General features: G+C 41.1%; 1 protein-coding gene across 43 annotated transcripts in view; it reads left to right on the top strand.

Annotated features, from left to right (window-relative positions):
- Positions 1-15,584, top strand: part of PUM2 (pumilio RNA binding family member 2) — a 59,813-nt gene extending 44,229 nt beyond the window's left edge. For 23 of the 43 annotated variants that reach the window (XM_083607116.1, XM_083607125.1, XM_083607122.1 and 20 more), the window contains 8 exons: positions 4,577-4,844; positions 6,741-6,870; positions 7,131-7,259; positions 7,490-7,627; positions 9,565-9,690; positions 10,007-10,128; positions 10,735-10,927; positions 12,790-15,584. In XM_083607116.1, coding sequence (XP_083463242.1) covers positions 4,577-4,844; positions 6,741-6,870; positions 7,131-7,259; positions 7,490-7,627; positions 9,565-9,690; positions 10,007-10,128; positions 10,735-10,927; positions 12,790-12,921 — 1,238 coding nt within the window. In that variant the 3' untranslated portion in view covers positions 12,922-15,584. Of the gene's footprint in view, positions 1-4,576; positions 4,845-6,740; positions 6,871-7,130; positions 7,266-7,489; positions 7,628-9,564; positions 9,691-10,006; positions 10,129-10,734; positions 10,928-12,789 lie in introns of all 43 variants that reach the window. The other 20 variants (XM_083607120.1, XM_083607115.1, XM_083607119.1 and 17 more) reach the window with 1 other exon arrangement.
- The last annotated feature ends 3,222 nt before the right edge of the window (positions 15,585-18,806 follow it).

Below are 18,806 nucleotides of genomic sequence, written 5' to 3'. Positions count from 1 at the left end.
CAAACGGAGAATTCCTTGCAAGTGGATGAAAAAGTAGCTGGTAGTTCTACTAACGTGTCAAATTATCTGCAGATTGTTTTCTTTCTTTGTTATATACAGTATATGAGTCACTTTTCCCATAGTGGCTCAAAGTAACTTACAATAGAATCATAGAGTTGTAGAGTTGGAAGGGACCCAAGAATTCATCTAGTCCAACCCTTGCAATGCAGGAATCTCAGCGAAAGCATCCATGACAGATGGCCATCCAACCTCTGTTTAAAAACCTCCAAGGAAGAAGAGTCCACCACCTCTCGTGAGAGTCTGTTCCACTTCCGAACAGCTCTTACGGTCCGGTCAGAAAGTTTTTTCGAATGTTTAGTAGGAATCTCCTTTCTTGTAACTTGAAGCCATTGGTTCCGAGTCCTACCATCCAGAGGAGGAAAGCAGGAAAGAACAAGCTAGTTCCCTCTTTGATGTGACAGCCCTTAAGATATTTGAAGATAGCTATAATAAAAGCAATTGAAAACGTCCTATAAACATCTAAAAGCACAGTTATACAGATAAAAGATGCAGACTTAGAGATTGCATCCCACTAAAAGAGGCCGTAATGGCATGCTTCAGATGAAAAGCCAAAAGCTCAGGTTAAGAGAAAAGTCAAACCTGCAGTTAAAGTAGATGAGGGTTTCTCACCCCAAAATTCTCAGTACCTAAAATGGTATACACCATCAAGATTTATGGAGAGTATCTCTCTCAAGAATAAGTGCTAGCTTTTGGAGTTGTACAGAAATGGGTTAGTCAGAGAGAGAGAGAGAGAGAATAGGCTCCATTATTTCATCTTTGCAAAATTTATGCTGCATGAGAATCTGTATTTGTACTTATTGTTCCAGCTTTCAAACATTTCAAACATAAAAATTCAGATTTGAATTGCTTAGGAATCAGGTCTCTCACCTCTCTAGTTCTTTGTTAGCTCTACAAAGAAGAATATCAGAATGTGTCTGGGTTGTACTCAGTGCTTTGTGAGCAGAACTCCACTCATGCAACAAGGCTTTCCCTTCCTCTCCCCTGCATTTCTCAAAAATCTGCTGTGGTGGGATTCCCCAACCCTGTGGATCTGATTTTGAAGGATGGCTTCAGGAAAGGGGACAGGAAGGAAAAGTTCTGTTCTACAAGCAAAAGTCTCTTAAGATGGTGGTACATTGGGTATCTCCTTTTTTCAATATCACAAAAAGGATTTCTTAGCCTGTTTATATTGTATTATTTTCTGTCTTAGAGAAAATTCAGAGGCCCAAACTAGTGAGCAGGGTCTCAGAATAGAAATCTCATTTTATCTTTTGTGCATTGCTCCTTTCTTGACCCCTTTTATGAATTGTTTTTCCCAGTGTGTTTGCTCTATTTCTTTACCTTACCTGCCCTCATCTTCACCATCATATAGAGATGCTGTTTTCACCTCTGCTGTGTTTATTTTTCTGCCATCGTTCTGTCCCTGCCTTCCTTCCACATACCTGAATATATACAGAAGTCTTGATCTAGCTAGTTTGATTTCTTACAGCGTTGGTGGTAAAAACATCAACAGATTATTTCATGTCACATTTTATAAAATGACTGGGGCAAGATTTTCTGTAGAATATGGAGGAGACCAAAACAAGATTATTCCCCTTTTGTATTTGCCACTACCTGCTAAATAACTAAAAGAAAAAATTGTTTCCAGGGACTATTTTCCAAATAAGATTAGTAAGTCAACTTGTTCATAGCCTGAAGGATCACATGCTAAATGCAAATCTGATCACACATTTATATTTAGTAACTTTGGCTATCAAGTAAATTAAAATGGAAAAATGTTATGATTTAAATTCATGGGCTTTTGTTTAAAAAACAAACAAAAACAAATCGTGTGCAAGATATTCCTCATTTGTTATGCCTTGATTGTGTGCGCTAATAACACCACAAAGTGGGTGCAAACTAAATTCTTCTTATGAATAAGAATTTTTATGCAGATCAATAATACAGACTTTGGAGTCTGTGCACTTAAATTACAGGAAATGGTACCTAATTCTTTTCACTTGATTATTAAGCTAACTTTGCTGCCACCTGGTGGCTTTCACCTTGTTACTGCATTGAACCTAGTGCCTGTATTCCCAGATTTAAATCAACATTTAGTCTTCAGGTGTCCATATTAATAACACTGCAAAGTAAGTTTCCTCTTCATGCAGGCTGACTTCCAGGACAAGGACTGGTCATTTTTATTTCTCTGTACCTTCAGAAAAGAGGGCAGAAGGAAACGTCAGGTTCTATTCTTAACACATCAGGCTGCTTCACTACTATTCTGTCCTTTCCTCTTCTGTGGATGTTTAAGAAATGCAAAACTGATGTGTCTGTGTTTTACCTGTGCATAACTTGCCTGTCACTATGTCTCTGAAAACGGGGGCTGTTTGTAAAATCTATATAAAAGCAATGGTTAAAGATATCTGGTCATTTGAGTAGCTCATATAAGTGAAGTCCAATGAGTGGGATCCAAGAAACTGTTGCTTACAGAAGAGACTTTCCCCCACTGCCTCTTTGCTACTGCAGCCTGTGTTTCTTCCTATGAACTGTGCCAGGGAATTTGCTGGCCCCTCTGCAGTAACATGGGACGTAGCAAAAAGGGGCAATCTGTTTCCACAATGGGCTCTCTGGACCCTACCCCCATCTTGTAACTAACATAGTAGTCAAGCTACTAAATCTTTGTGCTGGCCTTTCGCTGTGAGCAGTACTTGTTCAATATGTACATTCTAAGCTACTGTGTGTATCACTATCTATCTCACTGGCTTTCTTCAGATTTGCTAAAAACCGATATCATGCTATGGACTTTAAACCAGTTTTGGGTGATATATTGATATATATCGCCCAGCCCTAGCACCAACCATTGACCTCCACCTGGGCAAGCCAGAGGTGTTGTCCAGGGCACGTTCCGGACAGGCAAAAACTCCCAAGGAGGGTGTGAATCAGGGGCCATTGACGAAAAATGGTCTGGAGAAAGTTCTGAGTGTCAAGTAGAGGTCTGGGAGACCACATCCAGGTTCCTCACTCCTATTCCTGGGGGGAAATAATTCAGCATGAGCTATTTTCTTAAACTGATCAATTGGGGGGGGGGGGTCTTTTGCTAAATCACTGCCATTACTTGGGTCTAGTAAGCGTGCAGTAAGTTTGCTGTATTGAGAATGTAACTATAGGTTTGGGGGTTTTTTTAAAAAAAAGCAGTTGATTGAATCCAAAGGTTGCACAAGCAGAAGACAGCTCATGCAACCAATCTTTTTATTGTAGCCACAGCTCATGCTGTTCAGGAGGACTCCCAGCCCTCCAGAGAGACTTTGTGGAGACACAGGCTAAGAGGAAATACCAGTTGCATGAGTGGTCTTCAACTCATATACAGACTGTGGCTCTATCCCAGTGTCAGCTTGAAAATGTTCTATTACCTTTCCTAAGTGATCAGCTAAATTAAGCTGTGCTGGTTAGACTTGTATGTTTAATATGATCCGTATTTTATTTAAATTAATTACTCACCCCCCTGATCCCCCCCCATATTTGCACCAAAGATTCCAAACCAAAATAATTTATGTGTGGATGACAAGTTTTCCATACTTTACTTTCACATCCCACACAGTGAATGCTGGATTGGCCTCCCCTCTGTTACCTCACAGGGCTGGTTCCATGCTAGTAATATCAGCAAATGTTTGCTGTAGACTATCTGTAAGTCTCTAGACTAGTGCTTAAATAACATGAACCAAATTGGCATGGTCAGTGCTGGCTAATCAATGTGGCTTAAGATGTCTTCTTTGCAAAAGCTTCCAATTTTGATGTTGTCTTAGTAGCAGTTGATCTTGTGCTTTGTAGAGGCGCGAGCGATGTGGCTGTTTTGGGAGAAGCGATAACAAAGCAGTCAAGGCAGGGCTTTGAGTATCTCTTCGGAAAACCTCTGAAAATCAGACTTCTAGATTCTTTTTCTATACAAACATTGATGGCATATTAAGAAGCTGGCCTACTGAACTTTCACGTTAATTCCTTAAGAGACAAAGTGTGAAGGTCTTCCACTATTTACATAGCGGGTTGCTTTGATTTATATCATAGAACAGACCCACTGAAATCACTGAAGTTAGATTAGTCATACTCATTTAAATCAGTGTATGATTTAAATCAGTATGATTTCAATTGATACAACTTAGCGTGCCAAGTGTGAGAGTCCGGAAAGAGTAGCTGATGATTCGCTTTAGTTCCTGTGGTTGACATAGCGTGTATACTAGTTGCCCATTGTTGAAAGTTCAAGTTTTCTTTTGTGCAAAGTGCACTGGTGTCCGAAAGCTAGTTGTGGGGTTCTTGTTTTATGTTGGAGCTGTCTCAATTTTATTGCTGCTTCACCTTTATTATTATTACTATATTTCTTTTTTAAAAAAGATTTGCTCGTTCCTTTCTAGTGGTAGAAACTACTTTACTCGAAATTTAATGAAAATGAAGTGCAAGAAGACGCTCATTATTCTAGTCTTCCTGATTTCTTGTACAATTTATATTCTTAGTATTTACGGCATAATTAAGACTTCTTACTAACGCGGCTGCTTCATTGTAGGAGGACTGACCAACGGTAGTGGTCGCTATATCTCTGCAGCCCCTGGAGCAGAAGCAAAGTATCGCAGTGCAGCAAACACCTCCAGTCTTTTTAGCTCCAGCAGCCAATTGTTTCCTCCTTCGCGCCTCCGTTACAGTCGGTCTGACATTATGCCTTCTGGACGTAGTAGGTTACTGGAAGATTTCCGAAATAATCGCTTCCCTAATCTTCAACTAAGAGACCTAGTTGGACACATAGTTGAGTTTTCACGGGACCAGCATGGCTCTAGGTTAGTATTTGTAACTTATACTAATGAGTTTGGAGAACACCTACAATGATAAACATTCCCTTTAATTGGGTCTTGTGGGGAAACACATGGTATTTTTGTCATTTTAATTCTCAACGTGAAAAGAGCTAGAGCTTCCTTCTTAATGGGCCTTTTCAGACAGTGCATAGTTACTTTAGGAGTAAGCAGGCGTGGCCATCTGGCTTTCAAGCCCGTCTTCTAAAAAAAAAAAAAGGCTAACATGAGAGAAATCTTCATTCTCAGTAATGAATCACAAGCAATTTACATGGATTTCATTCCACTGAAGTTGACGATTTCATCCTAGTGTAGTCATAATAAATAATGGAGATATTAATTTACAGTAATCTCTTCTAGGACTATGCCACAGTAGCTTACCAATTACAATTTAACTAAAATTTCATAAACTTGTAAAGAAACCAAATATCCTGGAGGATATTTGATACTATTGGATCCCTTCCAATCGGTATTCAGACCTCACCATGGGCCTGAAACTGCCTTGGTTGCGCTGGTCGATGATCTCTAGCGGGCTAGGGACAAAGGTGAGAGCTGTTTCCTAGTTCTGCTGGATCTCTCAACGGCCTTTGACACCATCGTCCATAACATCCTTCTGGACTGTCTAGAGGGGCTGGGAGCTGGGGGCACTGTTATACAGTGGTTCCGCTCCTTTCTCCTGGGCCGTGTCCAGAAAGTGGTGTTGGGGGATGAGTGTTCAGACCCCTGGGCTCTCACTTGTGTCCCTCAGGGTTCCGTCCTCTCCCCCATGCTTTTTAATATCTATATGAAGCTGCTGGGAGAGATCATCAGGGGGTTTGGGCTGGGTGTTCATTAGTATGCAGATGACACCCAGCTCTACCTCTCTTTTAAATCGGAACAAGTGAAGGTGGTGAAGATCCTGTAAGGTGCCTGGAGGCGGTTGGAGTCTGGATGGTGGCTAACAGATTGAGGTTGAATCCTGACAAGACAGAAGTACTGTTTTGGGGGGACGGGGGTGGGCAGGTGTGGGGGACTCCCTGGTCCTGAATGGGGTAACTGTGCCCCTGAAGGACCAGGTGCACATCCTGGGAGTCATTTTGGACTCACAGCTGTCCATGGAGGTGCAGGTTAATTCTGTGTCCAGGGTGGCTGTCTATCAGCTCCATCTGGCTCGCAGGCTGAGACCCTACCTGCCCGCGGACTGTCTCGCCAGAGTAGTGCATGCTCTAGTTATCTCCCGCTTGGACTACTGCAATGCGCTCTACGTGGGGCTACCTTTGAAGGTGACCCAGAAACTGCAATTAATCCAGAATGCGGCAGCTAAACTGGTGACTGGGAGTGGCCGCCGGGACCATATAACACCGGTCCTGAGAGATCTTCATTGGCTCCCAGTACGCTTCCAAGCACAATTCAAAGTGTTGGTGCTGACCTTTAAAGCCCTAAATGGCCTCTGTCCTGTATACCTGAAGGAGCATCTCCACCCCCATCATTCAGCCCGGACACTGAGACCCAACGCCGAGGGCCTTCTGACTGTTCCCTCACTGCGAGAAGTGAGCTTGCAGGGAACCAGACAGAGGGCCTTCTCGGTAGTGGCACCCGCCCTGTGGAACGCCCTCCCATCAGATGTCAAGGAAATAAGCAGCTATCCTATTTTTAAAAGAAATCTGAAGGCAGCCCTGTTTAGGGAAGTTTTTAATATTTAATGCTGTATTGTTCTTAACACTTGATTGGGAGCCGCCCAGAGTGGCTGGGGCAACTCAGCCAGATGGGCGGGGTATAAATAATAAAATTCTTACTCTTATTCTTACGTTATTTTCAGTTGTTGTTTTTTTACTACTTTGCTCTAGTTATTCGACTTCTATTCAACTTGAGGTTTTTACTTATGTACAATTCTGGTGCTTACAGATTTATACAGCAGAAATTAGAAAGAGCCACTCCAGCTGAACGTCAAATGGTATTTAGTGAGATTCTGCAAGCAGCATATCAGCTGATGACAGATGTGTTTGGCAACTATGTCATACAGAAATTCTTTGAGGTAAGTATGTAAAGGAAGCTGTTCAAAGGTTTTTAATCTCTGAGTTTGTTCAGATGGGGGGAAAACCTAGACTATATTCCAACTCCCGTGTTTGTGGTGTTGAAGGCTGCTCACATGCTTTTCTTTCCAGCTTTCCACAGGTTTGAATAATCCACTGATAGGCGATTAAAATTTCTTATAGTGGCGTGAGATGACTTTCATAGTAACACGCAGAGAAGTGTGCTTGGTTTTTGTTAACAGTGCCTTCCCTTCTCTCGTAGTTTGGAAGCATAGACCAGAAGTTAGCCCTTGCTACGCGCATTCGTGGGCATGTTCTTCCATTAGCTCTGCAGATGTACGGTTGCCGTGTAATTCAGAAAGCCCTCGAGTCTATCTCACCTGACCAGCAGGTAATTGTAAGTTAGAAGAATATTTTTGTATTCCATTACAAAAAACCCCACAAATGTAAAAATTTTCCTGTTTTGCTTTGCTGGGAAATGTGCTTGTAACAATATAGTAGTCTGATTCTTTATAGAAGGCACTATTCTTGTTAAATCATAATTGGGAAATGCACAATTGCGGGGAAAGTGACCTGTTATGGACCTGTGTAACCTGGTAATGCCAAATTATTCCTCTGTAGAATGAAATGGTGAAGGAGCTCGATGGGCACGTCCTGAAATGCGTGAAGGATCAAAATGGAAACCACGTGGTACAAAAATGTATAGAATGTGTCCAGCCCCAGTCACTCCAATTTATTATTGATGCTTTCAAAGGACAGGTAATTAGTTTTTTTATATTTACGTTCTTTAACTGAATGGTTACTATCCATAATCACAGCTTTTCAGATAACATTGGTTAGCGCGCTGTTGCAAATATAGTCTTCCTAAGTGTGTCTCATTTGTTTAGGGTCCTATCCAGTGCTGTTGTTCTGCTGGTGCAATGGAACATTATTTCCCATGAAACCCTCCCCTCCGAACCCTCAAAATCTGATCCAGGGGGGTTAGAAGACCCTCTGCAGCAGGCCAAGGAAGGGAAGCTCCACCATGTGAGCAGAACTCTGTGCACACAGGGTCGGATGCAACCCTTAATTTGCCACGCAGGGCCAAGCCAAGACATTTTGCCACCTGAGGCGAACCGCAAAATGGCTTCCCCCTCTCTGCCAGGGAAGAGACGGGGAGTGAAGATTGATGTGAGGAGTAAAAGGGGGATAAAGATCTATATCGGGATCTGTTGCCCTGTGGATCGTGCCGCCTGAGGCAGTTGCTTTACCTGGCCTCATGGGTGGGCCAGCCCTGCACAGGCCTCTCTGCTCAGAGGGAGCATGGCCCACCTATATTCAGAAGTTCTGGTTGGTCACCAACTTCATCAGCTACAAGGATATGGTTGCATGCATCCACTGGCAGGCTCTGTGCTTACCACGGCAGTGCAAATGAGCGGGGTGGCAGGCAGATGAGGGCGAGAAGCTCTCTATGTCCCTTGCTGCCTTTGGGTCTTTGGTTACTGGCATCAGGAAGCACACACAGCCTGGGATGTATGCTGCTTCTTGGGGTTGCAGTATACTGTTCTCCATAAGAAAAGCTTGCTAGTCACACACACCCTTTTTTTCTCTGTAGCAAGTCACCAAAGAAGGAAAAGTTTGCTTACCTATGTATGATGAGAGTGGCATGTGCTTTGGAGTCTCTGCATGCATTGCTCTGCCCTGCCAGGTTGGTTCTGAACAGGGAAGAGCTTCCCTGTCATACAGAATCTCAGTTTAGATAAGTGGCTTTGCTTCATGAAGACTCCTGGTTATTTTTCAGTAGCGGGGTCGGAGAGCTTTAAATAATGCCAATATATTTGGCATCTGGCAACCAATGCACCCCTTCGGTTTCCGATTGTACATGGCTAGAGAAGTATAAAAAGCCTGGGACACAACCGTCTAACCTAAATAGTAATGTATTTGGCATTAACTCGGGAAATGTACACTCGATTCTAACCAAACTAAGCCTCCTGGTGGATGTTGTGCTCTAGGAGGCTTAGTTTGGTCAGAACTGAGTGTACACATTAATAATAATAATAATAATAATAATAATAATAATCTGTTGGGAGCTGCCCAGAGTGGCTGGGGAATGAATGAATGAATGAATTAATACTACTAATCATTATTATTACTACTACTACTACTACTACTACTACTACTACTACTACACTTCCAGAGTTAACACTAAATACATTACTTCTGGTAAATGAGCCACCATAGCTGATAGAGGGCCATGAAAATTTGTGTCCCTGGCTTCTTAGACTCGTCTACCCTTGTACTACCTGAAACCAAAGGGCACATTGGTTCCCAGATGTGAATTTTTTTCAACTGTCCTACCCCACTGCAGTGGTCTTTAGAATACAGAGCCCTTCACATACTAAACTCTGTAATGGGATGTGAAGAAAAAGTTTCTGTCTTGTGCAACAGGGGATCAGAATTTTCCTATAGGTGCGGTGTAATTTCTTGCCAAAGGGGAAATGCACAAATATCTGTGTTCAGTGTTACACAATATATTAAAAAGTAAAAGTCGCTTGTTTTCCCTCCTTCCAAAAACCATGTTTACATCGAATGTTTTTCAATAATGTGGTGTAATTAAAGATGGGAATTTCTCCTTTTGAACACCTGAGGCATCTTCATCTGGAATAGAGCAGATTTAATGCAGTATGTGTTAATAATTATAATCCTGTCGTTTTAAGGTGTTTGTGCTTTCAACTCATCCTTATGGCTGCAGAGTAATTCAACGTATTCTGGAGCACTGCACCGCCGAACAGACACTTCCCATTTTAGAAGAACTGCATCAGCACACAGAACAGCTTGTGCAGGTTGGTGTACACTGAAATATTCTGGGGAGCACAAAATATATTGTGTTGCTGTATTTTTATTAGCAAATATTAATCAGAGTTTGGGTATATTGGAAATAAATTCTTTAAAAAAAGATCATGTCAACCTTTTCATTTATTAGATTTTTGGTGTAGTATCTGTTGGGCATTATCAGTTTCCCTATAGAACTTTAAATGCTACAGTTCCAAAACATGGGTATGTAACAGTGGTCTCCTCTTCAACTTAGGTTTTTTGGGTGCGTTAAAAAATGCTAAACTAATGTATATGCTTGAGACAACTTAAGTGTGTTACTTTCAGGATCAATATGGGAACTATGTTATTCAACATGTGCTGGAACATGGACGTCCTGAAGACAAGAGTAAAATTGTGTCTGAAATCAGAGGGAAGGTTCTAACTCTGAGTCAGCATAAATTTGCCAGGTATAGTTAACAGTAAATTACTAATTGCTGTTTAATATTGGGCAGTGAGTGACTGCTTTGTTATTCCTTTCTGTGCCTTTATATCTGCCTTTCTTTCATCTTGGAACCTAAGGCAGTCACCCCTTTAAGGCACCGACCAAACCCAGACCTGAAATATAATAGGGTCAGTTTAGCCGTTGCTACTCCTATGTGTTCCACGGGATAACTCAAAAGACTTGGGCCACGTGATAGGAACCCAAGCTGGGATTCCTCCCTTTGCAAGCATCGCCTTTCCTAAAAAGTGGGCAACACCGCCGTGGGGAGCAGTTGTACTTCTCTCTGAGGGATACGAGCATGCAATGTTACCTCTTCTGACACAAGGAGGAGTCATTTCAGCAGAATCTGCACCTCAGAGGTTAATGTACGGGAGAGGCCACAGGGATAGATTAGCACAATACAGTAATGTTGTGTTGTCTCATAGTTTAAGTGCCATGTATTTCATTTCAATGTGTAGCGTTTAATCTGCTTAGTAATGTATTTAGCTGGATCTAATTTGTCTCTTTATCTATTCTTTATTCTATTCCATTCTGTAATCTTTCCTGTATTCTGTTCCGTAATCTTTTTCAGCAATGTGGTAGAAAAATGTGTCACTCACGCATCTCGTGCGGAAAGAGCTTTACTTATTGATGAGGTGTGTTGCCAGAATGACGGTCCTCACAGTGCCTTATACACCATGATGAAGGACCAATATGCAAACTACGTTGTTCAGAAGATGATTGACATGGCTGAACCGGCTCAGCGAAAGATTATAATGCACAAGGTAATTGTGCATATCTGCTCCAGACTTTGAAAGAACTCTTAATTTAAAAATTATTTCCCAGCTTTTGCAAACTTTGGATGACTCTTGCATGCTTTTGTGTCTGACAGTTTCTCTCTCTCCCCCACAACCCAATAACTCCATGTTTTAATTCCTCATTTTGTAAGCAGCATAATTGAAAATAGGATGAAAGTTAATGATACTAATTTCAAATAGGTTCTTTAAAATTTGTGTTGTTCATATGAAAAAGGTAAAGGTTAAGGACCCCTGGATGGTTAAATCCAGTCAAACATAACTATGGGTGCGGCACTCATCTCACTTCAGGCTGAGACAGTCAGCATTTGTTCGCAGACAGCTTTCCGGGTCATGTGGCCAGCATGACTAAACCACTCCTGGTGGAACAGGACACCATGACGGAAACCAGAGCGCACGGAAATGCTGTTTACCTTCCTGCTGCAGCAGTACCTATTTATCTATTCGCATTGGTATGATTTTGAACTCCTAGGCTGGCAGGAGCTGGGACAGGGCAACGGGAGCTCACCCCGTCGTGCGGTTTCGAACCACCACCCTTCTGATCAGCAAGCCCAAGAGGCTCAGGTTCACATAAATATGGATGGAAATGATAATTTATTCAACCTGGATAGCTCTGTTGGTTGGAACGTGGTGCTGATAATGCCAAGTTTGCAGGTTTGATCCTCGTATGGGGCAGCTGCATATTCCTGCATTGCAGGAACGAGAAGATCCCCAGGTGTTCTTCCATCTCTATGATTCAACAGTAACCATGCTTTTTTACTAGACAGTAGATACACACCTGGTTGCAAATAATGTTGAACTATAGTTAAAAATAAACGATAGCTAAATGTGAACAAGCAGCATGCTTGTGTGTAATGCCTACTTCACTCTTTCCATGCTTTATTTATTACTTATATGCAGTGCTTTTTCTGGGGGTATGCATACCCCTAAACATTTTGTGAATCTAAGTTTGGCCTCATGGAGGGGCATTATTTCAATATGAGTAGGAAAATGAGAGTACCCCTAAACATTTTTAAAGAAAAACAACAACACTGGTTATATGTAATACGTGGTTCTCCCATTTTAGCCTCACAGTGAGGTCGGTTAGGCTGAGAGTGAGTTGCTGACCCAAACCATTGAGCTTCAGTGCTGAGTGGGGATTTGAATCCTGGTCTGCAAGGTGCTGCTCTTGCACTGCCCAGAAACATTCCACAATGTGGCTTGTTGTGATGCCTGAACCTGGGTTCATTCCTCCTCTCCAAACAAACCATATTCAGAAGCCAAATTTTGTTCTTGGCTTACCTCTTGTTTGTTCGGAGAAGCAAACCACTAGCTTGGATGTGAACATCATTGTCTGTGAACTCTTGTGAAGGGAAGGCTTAAAGGAAGACATATCTGCCCCAGTAGAAGAGTTCCTTGCTAGGAAGCAGTGGATCAAAACGTAGTACAAGTGGTACCTTGGTTCTCAAACTTAATTCATTCTGGGAGTCCATTCGACAACCAAGGCACGGCTTCCGATTGTCTGCAGGAGCTTCCTGCAGCAGACGTTCGGTTTCCGAAAAACGTTCACAAACCGGAACACTTATTTCCGAGTTTGTGGCATTCAGGAGCCGATTTGTTTGACAAATAAGCTGTTAGGGAACCAAGGTACCACTGTAATTTTTCTTACGCCTGGTCCTCACTTGGGTTCATCTTAAATATTATTTGTCTCTGAAGATTTTATCATTGATCTCGGAGTTCATAAACATTAACGTAAAACTAACAAAGATGTCTTGAATATTCTGCTTCAGTTTATCATCTGCTCTCTTCATGATAGGAATGTTTTGACTAAAACCTGGATTTTCTTATTGCAGATTCGCCCCCATATTACCACCCTGCGCAAATACACCTACGGCAAACATATCCTTGCCAAGCTGGAAAAGTATTACCTGAAGAACAGTGCTGACCTGGGCCCAGTTGGAGGGCCACCTAATGGAATGCTTTAAGGACACATTCGGAAAATCTTGAAGATGAATTTTATTGTGAATTATCAAAACATACAACTTAACTCAAAACGTTGTGATTTTTTTAATATAAAAAAACCCTATTTATTGACTCTTCATGCATTTGTAAAAAATTTTATTCATGTGTATATTTTTGGGGAATGAATTGCAACATATTGCCATTTCTTATCAGAGACCTATCAGATTGTGTGGCTCACAAAGCACAGAATGCCTGTAAATGATGTAACTATCCGAATAGCTCTCACATTTTGTAAATTTTTACCTTGTAAAGTCATTGAATAAAATAGTTTTTAAAGGGAAAAAAGTACAGTATTCTTTTAATATACTGGCTCACAATCTGGTAGGTCTCCCCAACATCACAGCACATGTTTATATAGTTGTATATAGAAATTAGTTTAATTTCTCCCCCCACCCCTTTGTGCGGAATCCTTTTTTTATAACAGATGAAAATAGATGATTGCATAATTATTATTTAACATGTTGCAGAAAGTTAAGTTCTGTATTTTGGTGGTTCACAATTTTATAATCCAAATAGCAATCAGGGCACTGAAGAATACCAGTAAGGAATGATAAAATGTGAACATTGAGGAATAGTTTCTACCTTTTTACTTTGGAAACAATTTTTCTTTTTCTTTTAATGTAATGTGCCCTTTTCTCTAGCGGTGTTATAAAAGCCATGTATATACTTAAATATTTAATTGATGTGCAAGATAGGGGAATAAAAATCAAGGTGGTACTTTGGTCCAGCAACGTACTGTCTGGGAAAAGAGTAAACCTGCATTAAAATAATAGGCAGTCAGTGGGCATAAGGTGTGTGCTTTGCTTTGCATATACAGGATTTGAAAGTGTTGATAGGCTTTGTGTTCTCACAGGTAGCTGCAAACGGTAGGCAGTTAATGGTGGAGGAAAGGCCTACTGAGACTTTGATAGCTCAACATCTAAAGCATGATTAAATATTCAAATAACTTTTTGCTTCCTTATAAATATAAGCATTATATAAGTATAGTTAATAGATGTAAGTTTACCGTTTGTAAGCAGATTTCTTGTTTTCAATGTTTTACAAGCCTTGCTAATTGAGTAGTGACGCTTACTTTGGTTGTACAGATGTACATTTGTAAACCTCCATGCTGTAAATGTAATTTGTTTTACCCCTTTTGGGAAGAAAATTTGCATTTTAGTGTATATTCATACCCCTGTCCCTTTTTTGCCCTGACATAGTGTTGTATAATGTAAATTTATTTCAGCAAATCAAGACTGATTTTTTAAAAGATTCTATCTTTATATGGTTTCAGAACTACGAACCAGCTTTCTTTTATCTATTATGAGGAAATGTTTTTGTTTAACATAGTTGTTCTGTTAATATGGATATTTGGGGAACTTAATCAGTTTAAACATTAATGAGAATAAAGGCAAATTAATGGACTGAAATACTGACCACACAAACCAGTGCTTCTTCCATCTTAAATGTGGCACGATTTGTTTTTGTACAGAAGAGTACTGTATTTTTGGACAGCTTACTTCATCCTAAAGCAAATATGTATGATACTGTCAATTTTTCTCTGAACAAGACACTGTAACAGTAAGATAAAAGCTGTACATTTACAAGCGGCCTTATGTACATTTCCCAGTTTCCTTTTTAAGGCAGAATTGTGACCATATGTGTATAATTAAAATCCTTTTTAATCCTTTGCCTATGAAAATATTTTGGAAAGAAGCTTACTTTGTATATTCAGTTTCAGAAAGATAAAGTGCTTTGTATTTTGTTCAAGTCAGTATTTTGTGTAAACACTTCATTTTGATGTCATAACATAGGTGCTTTGTCTCAAAGCTGCTGGAAGTAGTGATTTGACTATAGATTGCATTGAAACCTTTTGTGGAGAGGCCTAGAGAGAAGATAGGAGAGCAACATGTCATCTCATTTACAAAATGCTCATTTTTATTAAAAATACAATCACAGCGTACAGACATTTGCTTGCAACAAAATTTAGTATGTTGATAATTTAACACAACTGCTCAACAGTTACTTACACCTTAAAATAACTCAAGTATCTCTCACAATTTGAATTTATATAGTAGTTTCCTCCTTTCCCTATATTTAACTTTTGAATTTAAGTTTAATGACAGTTATGGAACATTTTCCCAGTAGATACAGGAAACTACTAATCTTTCCAGGGAGTTTGCCGTTGGATATGGTGGTTCATGTGAGGGGAGGTGCTATCTAGTCTATCAAGTTAAAATTTCTTCCATTTGTCTTAAACAGTCTTCAAACAATAATTCAGTATTCTTTGGTACATTTCAAATCTGTTCTGTAACCTGTTGGCTGGCCTAAGTGGCATAGTTATACTCTAATATTTTATCTTCTGTTAATCTGACCAATACTTTCTCTAATCAGTTGTATATTTCTGCAGAAGTAGTGTAGGAAACCAAGCATACTTTCCCAAATAATAAGCTTTCTTGGTTTGAGGATGTTCTTCCCACTACAGTCTCTTCCCAATGTAGATTTGGTTATGGAACATTTTTCCTAGTCTGTTTAGGTCTGTTCTGCCTCTAGGCTGCTCTTAGTTCATATTGAATAATGTAATGTTCACTTGTAATATGCTGTAAAGAAAACAACAAAATGAAAATGTGTGAATAACTTTATGCAATATGCTTGGTCTTATGTTTTGATTCTTATCAAAAAGCCTTGGGTTACACACTCGACTAAAATTGCTACTTTCATTTCTGGGTTTAGCAGGTCTCCAAAGAAAGTTTCTATCAGTATTTTTTTCCTGGATTTAATCAGTTAAAATTGTGGAATTTTTAATCACCTCTACAGTTTTCCATTTGCTAGAAGAGCCACTTAGCAGTATTTTAACTGTCTGACTTTGGACCCTAATAACTTGGTGAAATTTAGCAAATCTTTGTAGAAGTCACAGTAAAAGTGGGTCTTTGTGTGTCCATTAGAGGCCTCATCTAGATTTGAGGGGGCTGGGGGCCCCCAAAGTTGATGGGCATTGCCATTCCAATGGTGTGTGTGTGCCGTGTCATGTGATTATGTGGGGCGGGGCTTATCTGGGTCCCTCCAATATTTTCTTCATGTTGGCACCCCTGAGAGGAAGAGTGCGGAAGGTGATTTTTTTGTCAATTTCCCCTTTCTCCTATAATGCTCAGTACTACCACCTTTGAAATTCCAGAGCAGCTTTTCAGCAGAGGAGCAAGGTGGTAAGTGCCAAAAAATACTGTCTTCCCCAGCCCGCTTTTCAGTGAGAGCGTTCCATGCGTGCAGTCATGCTCACAGGAACTTCTGGGTCTTCTCAGCCTTTGGCCCTTCAGACATGGTTAGAATCCCATCAGCCTTACTCAGTGTGGCTAATGGTTAGAGTTGCTGGGATTTTAGTCCCAGACACCAGAGGGGCACCACGTCATGTAAGGCTGCTCTAGATAAATACCAAAGAACCCGTGACCCATATTCCTAGCTGCTTGGCTGGCTCTAACGGGAGTTGGAGGCCAACCACATCTCAAGGGCTACAGGTTCCCCTTCCCTGAAGTGTCTGCCAGCATTTTCACCATTAAATCCACACCACAGCATTTCCAGAGACTCTGATGTTTCAGGTGTTTTATCTTGGTAGCGTCAAACGGTAACTCTAGCAATGGAGCCCTAGTTGCAAGCCAGAGCAGAGAGACATCCTTAGGTCGCTACCCTATTGTGTAAGACTTGGCAGAAATGGTCAAATATGTTACAGTAATAGAACGGGGCAGCTAACCTGTGGACCTCAAAATGTTGAACTGCACTTGTTGTTGGGCTCAACAAGGATAGCTAATGGTCAAATGTACGGGAGTGGTACTTAAGCAAGTTGTAGGAGGCCACCGGTCAGCCAGCCTTTATAGAAGCAGAATCTTCAGCCAGACTGTTAAACATACATCAACTTGATGACCCCCAGTGGAGTTTTCCCATTTGAGAAGCATTGGCCCGATTTTGCGTCAAGCTGCTATTGAAACAAAGTTCACCAGATGGCTGCAGTTTGAGAAATGGGCTCCCTGTGGAACTACGGTAGTCCTTTGGATCCAGGCCTAGGTGGTCATATTGCATCCTAGGCTGGTTTGGTTGGCTGATTTATTTATTTAGATGACACTTTCATTCTGTCTCTTCAGCAAAGTGTAGTGGAGCTCAGAGTTTTAGCAGACGTAAGATAAGCAGGTCCACCTTCTGATTTCCTAACTGTGACCTTATAGTAGTTGCTTAAACTCAGTAATGGGAAAACCACCAACACACTTCCTTATGACCATATACAGTGTGCTGGCAAGTTTCTTGCTTGCATTTTGCTGCAAGGCTTTCCACCCTTTTCTGGACTGTAATGTTGAGTCACAGGTTACACCTCCAGAGCCACACCTATTTTGTTTTCTTTTAAGGTCTCCGCATTGATTCAGAGCTGTTTCTTTCCATTAGCGCTCCTGCAAGGGAACAGGGAAACCTAATGAATGAGGTTTTTTGTAGCCAAACGTCCTACAGCTATCCCATGGGGCATCCCTTTTCCCAGAGACTTTGCTAGTGATTTTATGCTGGCTCTGTGGTTTCTATTAAGACTGTGGACTCTTCATATATATTCATAATTCAGTGATGATTTTTGCTGTTCAGATTCCAGCAGAGTGGCTACGTTGCTTAAGATTTGTGGCAGCTGGACACTGGAATTAGTGCCTGCTGTAATTTTTTTTTAATTCAAAGGTACATCTTGAGAACTGAACGCAAGGGGAGCTGGCAAATGCATCCTAATAGCTAAACATTAATCTGTTAACTAGGAACTTGGGCATCTGCCTTTATGTTGGATCCATCTAGCTTAGGACTGACTGGCATCAACTTGCTAGTGTTCCATGAGAGAGGTCTTCCTCAGCCCTGCTTAATGGTACCCAGGGGAACTGATCAGGTATGTGTTGCATCTAAATTCTCCAGTGAATCCAAAAATTTGCTCGGCTAGAGGGACAGACCGTTAAACAATGCTCATACCAATCACTACACAGGCTGTGACTGAAAAAACAACTAGAGACATGGCAAAGGGTATGGTTGCCGCCCAACAGGGCTTTCTCTCTCTCCCCTTCTCCTTTTCCTTGAATTGCAAATCCTCCCATTCAGTTTTGAAGTACCCCTCTATTTCAGAAGCATCCCATGTGGCCAGTGGAAAGGCTGAAAGTTCCAAAATCAAAGCTTCATCAGCACATAGTAGTAGTGGAACAATTAGTGCTCAGTCACCGGAGCGCAAGAATATGGAGTCAGACCGATGGTCTAGTTCAGTATTGTCTACACTGATTGGCAACAGCTCTCCAGGACTAGGCTGGCATCCCCAGCCTTACCTGGGGATGCCAGCAGGCAGCAGGTGCTCTAAATCGGATCTGTACCAGAAGATTTATTTTGTAGGGAGAGGAGCTCTAACCAGATAACTTTGGAGGTGGGAGTGGAGTGATACAGATGCAGAATACCAGACCCATCAGTTAGAAACATGGATTAAATGAAACAAACGCTTAAAGATGCAATCCAAAGCATGTCATCTGTGGGAAAAGACCAACTGAAGTCAGTGGGACTGATTTCTGAATGTGGGTAGGATTGAGTGGCAAATGCCCCTGCTTGATTGCTTTGCTTAAATTGTGAGTTTTGCGCTGTGGCTGTTCATTCCTTCATTCAGCTGCCTGATACTCCGTGGCAATTTGCTGATGCTTCATCAGTGCTGGAGCTATAGCAGCAGGTGCTTTCTGAGGATCCTATATATACTGTACTTTTAAATGTGTTTGTAGGAAGGGGTTAAGGGTGTTACTGTTTTGTTGTTTTTATTATGTATCTTGTATTCTTATGCTGTGAACCGCCCTGAGTTCTTTAGATGAAGAGCAGTACAGTATAC

The sequence above is a fragment of the Podarcis filfolensis genome (assembly GCF_964270895.1).
Source record: "Podarcis filfolensis genome assembly, chromosome: 3".
Classification (NCBI taxonomy): domain Eukaryota; kingdom Metazoa; phylum Chordata; class Lepidosauria; order Squamata; family Lacertidae; genus Podarcis; species Podarcis filfolensis.
Note: the sequence above shows the minus strand (reverse complement) of the source record. Positions and strands in the feature narration are given on the sequence as shown.